The sequence below is a fragment of the Palaemon carinicauda genome, chromosome 33 (genome assembly GCF_036898095.1).
Source record: "Palaemon carinicauda isolate YSFRI2023 chromosome 33, ASM3689809v2, whole genome shotgun sequence".
NCBI classification, from domain to species: domain Eukaryota; kingdom Metazoa; phylum Arthropoda; class Malacostraca; order Decapoda; family Palaemonidae; genus Palaemon; species Palaemon carinicauda.
This window is the reverse complement of record NC_090757.1, coordinates 57,385,444-57,390,443: the sequence shown is the minus strand read 5'-3', so window position 1 is coordinate 57,390,443 and position 5,000 is coordinate 57,385,444. Positions and strand designations below refer to the sequence as shown.

At 40.0% G+C, this 5,000-nt stretch overlaps 1 protein-coding gene across 2 annotated transcripts in view; it reads left to right on the top strand.

Annotated features, from left to right (window-relative positions):
- The window catches only part of LOC137625958 (ribosomal protein S6 kinase alpha-5-like), a 226,524-nt gene that overhangs the window by 141,764 nt on the left and 79,760 nt on the right, over positions 1 to 5,000 (top strand). The window contains exons 1-2 of one of the 2 annotated variants that reach the window (XM_068357022.1): positions 154 to 173; positions 2,734 to 3,436. The exons of the other annotated variant lie outside the window; for it this stretch is intronic. Of the exons in view, the coding sequence (XP_068213123.1) occupies positions 3,232 to 3,436 (205 nt within the window). The 5' untranslated portion in view covers positions 154 to 173; positions 2,734 to 3,231. Of the gene's footprint in view, positions 1 to 153; positions 174 to 2,733; positions 3,437 to 5,000 lie in introns of those variants that run through there. 2 annotated transcript variants of the gene reach the window in all.

Here is a 5,000-nt window from a genome sequence, read left to right as displayed (position 1 = left end):
AAATATGGCAAAATCGAAATGGTGAGCTGCAATGGTATGAATGCGTTCTCCGAGATGGAGAGAAGGGTGGTGGTGGGAGAAGGAAATAGACGCGTTGGCAACTGTGGCAATATCAGGTGGTTGTATTGTGACACTCAGCTGTTTCACTCAGTAGTCAGCTGATCGCTCTAGAGGTCGGTCGTGTGTGCAACAGAGCTTAGCGCTGTGGCACCCCTAGATTTCTTTAGTGTTTGATTATATACCCATCTGGGGTTGAAGGGCATATTTACAGTGTTCTAGACTACAAAAGGGGCAATCACTTTATCCCAAAGGAAATGATACACACGTCATGACCGATATAGAAAGAAAGGGAAGCCCTGGCATTGAGTTCCAAAGTGTGTGTGTGTGTTATGTGCAGACGTGGCAAACATACCGAAGGTATAAAATTGAAATGAATTTGGAAAATACGTGTGCATTACGGAAATGACCCCATGGTAACATTAAGGAATACATATGAGTGTGTGTGGATGAGGACTGGCTCCAATTTCAGCCCTCCAGATGGGAAATATGGTGGAAGATCGTTCGAGAGAGAGCGACACGAAAATGACCAACAATATGGAATGCCACATTTTCACATTTCTTCCTTTCATTCTTCCGTGCGTTAAGGTGCATCAGCCATCTCTTGGGTCTACAAAGCGTTGTCTATTCATGCTTTCAAGGCGATTATCAAGGGCGAGAGTGAATTACTCACACGAACGGCCTTGTCCAGGTTCGGTTTCCCTATTTATGAAGGTGCCTGTTCGTTTTCTGTTGTATAAGTACATGGATAAAACATATATATACATTATATATATATATACATATATATATATATATATATATATATATATATATATATATATATATACATATACATACATACACACATACATAAGAAAAAATTTCCCAAGGTAAACATGTTTCAATGTGTCTAATATTACTAAATATCACAAGCATGGTTTAAAACAAAGGGTGTACGGGGAAAGGTGATACTGTTTAGTGCGTGAGAGATTTTCTTTTTCCTTTTGTGTATGTGAGAGAAAGGGACTAGGCATATATTAGCTGGGGAAACCCTATAGGGTTTTTGTAAATGATTAAAGGGGCTCAGTCATTTGTTTCAAAGTGTTATATAAAAATTTGGGAAGGAAACATAAGAGGGCTGTTTTTTTAGTGTAGGCGTGAGATTGTGAAAGAGGAGAGAGTGGAGATGGGTCCATCCCGAAATGAGAGTGAGAGAGGGAGGCAATGCCAGACAGGCTTCAATCTCGCACACATTCTTGCACAAAACTTTTCAATTATTTTAACTATCAGTAACAAGGTTATCACGACGGCATCACCAAACCTAATCTCTCTCTCTCTCTCTCTCTCTCTCTCTCTCTCTCTCTCTCTCTCTCTCTCTCTCTCTCTCTCTCTTCATCTGGCATCCCTAGCTGCTTCCCAAAACTTCTCTATAAATACATTCGTACTTGTCCACCAGAGAGAGAGAGAGAGAGAAGTAGAAATACCATAATAGTTTCAATAACCATAGAGGAGGAATGGCATGCAATAGATGACACGTAATAGACAATTAATTTGATGCTTGAAAGTGGCCACTAAATCAATGCATTCATTAATGCTAGAATTTTTTTTTAATGACTCATTTTGTCTTTCGTGTACTTTCATCAGACAGACGGATCCGGATGGATGAAAGGCAAAAAGAGTGGGTGTTTAGGAAGGGGGTTAGAGGCCTGTAGTGTAGTTGCAAGGGGAGGGGGAAGAGGGGTTTTGAGAGTTGCTGCTGCTGCCGCTCCGAGCAACGGTGGAGGTGGTGTGGGAGGGGAGTAGGAAGGGGGGGTCCGTCCCTCTCTCGCAGATGACCCACTTTCTCGACACAGTTCTTCGTAGTCGTTGCGGGCGCCACATAGACACACACAAGCACAACGGGCCTTCACGTACAGTTACATGACGACCAAGGCGTGACATATGGCCTCTCCTCGTAGCCACTCACGCCCATTTCACGCACGCCCGCGACACCGCCTAGGCTGTACTCCTGCATGAAAGGTGCAAAATGCCTCACAAAGAGGTGTCCATATATACGAAATACATTATTTTTAATTTCCCTTTTTTATCTCCAAGTACATCAATGTTATTCTAGTTTAATATTAACAATATCGATCCCGTCTTTTTGGGGTCAAATTCATTCACTAGTTTTAATGCAGGATTCCTAAGCTCTAAAAGCCAGGGCCAGGTGATTCACAGGAATCACCTCAGGGTCACTCTCGCTCACACATTGCAAATTCACCTGTTCTCCAGGCCCCAGGTGATAACCACCTATGGAGAAAGAAAGGTAGTAGATCGTCATAGACATTTTTCAATGACAGAAACAATAATATTCCTGCGTCCTTCTTCTCATGAAATGCCGACCATGATGTGAAAGTGTTTATAAATACTTTCCTGTTGGAATGAGGTCACTTTCGGAAAATGGCACGCCATTGGGAGGGGAGGGGGCGAGAGTTTGGTACCTCCCAAGTGCCAAGAGGTGAATTGTGAACGGCAGCAACAGACTGTTGAATATGTATCACATAAAATGTGAATGCAATCAATCTTATAGATGGCTGATGATTTATTTCCTGATGTACTTTATTCATGTGGCATACCATACTGTGAGTTTTTTGTTTGTTTTGTTTTGTAGACCTTGTGTGAAACTCTAATTAATGTTTTTTTTTTATTTCTCAGGAAGATATATTTATTTATTTATTCAGATTAAGTATATAGCAAGTATTAAAGCGTTTTAGCTTTTGCCCAAACAGTCATAATCACAGGAATTGTAAGTAAAAACTGGAAATCAAGACAAAACGTTTCCGGTGCAAAGCTCAGTGTAGAGTCTCAAAGATAAACCTATCGATTCAAGGAGAAATATATATAAATAGTCGAGACTCCCGGTGCTTAGAAAATGAGTCTTTATTAATTTTCGGAAAAGGTGCTTACCGAGAGTCCCATCTAAACGCCGACACTTGCCTGCAGAGGTTACCCTCTCGGCAAGATCCCCTTCGGCATCGCCGTCGTCAGCTGCTCACTTCTTCTTAGAGCCCTTGGGTCTTACTCGGCCTCGTGGAGGAGTTTTTCAGCCTCGCCGCCAACATCACCCAACTTCTTCAACCTGCTCTAAGGCGCCCTTGTGGCTTCTGGACACCCACGCCACCACCACCATCCTGACTACAAGATTCTTCTGGAATGGGGGTGCACAGGATGTTAGCCGAGGAACCTGGTGGAGGATTAGGGGGTATTCTGGAGGAGGAGGAAGAGGAAGATGAGTTCTACTTCCACCAACACCACCACTATCCACGTGACCAACGCCTCCATCACCACCACAATCCCTCCACTACCGGCAGCACAGACAGCGATGTTCTCAATAACAACAGATTCGACCAAGAAAAAGGTCAGTGTTATTCCAAAATAATTTATGTTTTCATTTCTGTTTACCTGCTGTCCGATGTTTGATATTTCTGTTCTATGTATGATGGCACTGTTCAAAGTATCAATACTGGTATATACGACCCGTCAATATGACGGATAAATATTTAATATTTAGATATATATACATGCACGGATACGCATCCCCTTGGGGTATGACTACTCCCTCTCCCCTTATCCGAGGGGTGGTGAGAGCTGCGCGTGACCATATATATATATATATATATATATATATATATATATATATATATATATATATATATATATATATATATACACATATATACTGAATATATAGCCAGATTGCTCTTTATTATACAGGGGGGATATTTATAATTCCTATTTGATGTTATGTTCTTATTAATAATTTGAAAGGAGTAATTGTAACACTGAAATTCATCGAAAATACTGAATAATCAGTTCATCATCATCATCTATTAGTGTGCCTTTTTCCCATTCGTATGGGGTAACACGGTTGTGAAACTTATAATTTAGAGTATGGTATCTCGAACAACAATCATTTAGAATAATCACTGAACTATAAATTACTGAAATATAAATTCAACACAATTACTTTTTCAAACTGTAGACATTCAGAAACTATGTGCTGGGTTATTTCATGCGGTTGTTAGGGAATGCTGGTCTTATGCCAGCTTGTGGCGTTCTTTCTGCTGCACATTTCCCGGGACGCGTCCGCCTAATGTGTTAGCAAAACACACTGGTTCTCATGATTTCCTGTGGGTCATGGTTGTTATAGGAAGCTCGTGTAATGCTAGTGGCTGACGCTTAATTGTGTCGTCAGCCTTTCTCGCTTTCTTAGTGTTGGGAAAGAGCAATGTTTATGAATACCATGGCCATTTGAGTTGCGAGATACCTATAGAGGTGGAAGACTATATACGTACTAATTTGTTTCTTTTTGAATTATATTTATTGTAGCAATGCTAAAAAATTTTACGCTGTTTAATATGTAAAATTTTGATGCTGTTGTTTATCTTTTGAATCATGTTTCTCATATTTTCGGTGGATTTGAATAAGATTTGTTTTCATTTTAGTCAATACGTGCCAGGTTCCTTTTATCCTTGAGTTTTAAACCTTAATTCTTACGCATATTATTCTGATCTCCGTAATGTTTAGAGTAGCCAAGGATTCCATCCCCCCCTCCCTCTCTCTCTCTCTCTCTCTCTCTCTCTCTCTCTCTCTCTCTCTCTCTCTCTCTCTCTCTCTCTCTCTCTCTCTCTAACACAAACAGTAAACATCCCATTCGTCTGTGTGCAACCTAGATTTTAAATGTATCTTTTATTTAATTTCCTGTAAGAAAAATTACCTACTACTTTTTTTCTCTTCTACTACTTCTCTACACTATCTACTTTCATTTACCTTATGTGATTCCTATTTCATATGTGTTTTTGTTAGAGTTTTAAACCTCAGATTTTCTGTTATCAAAGCACAGTTATAATAATGTTATACAATTCAGATAATTAACATTCAAACACACAAAACTCATCATTTGAATGATTCTTAACCAGAAT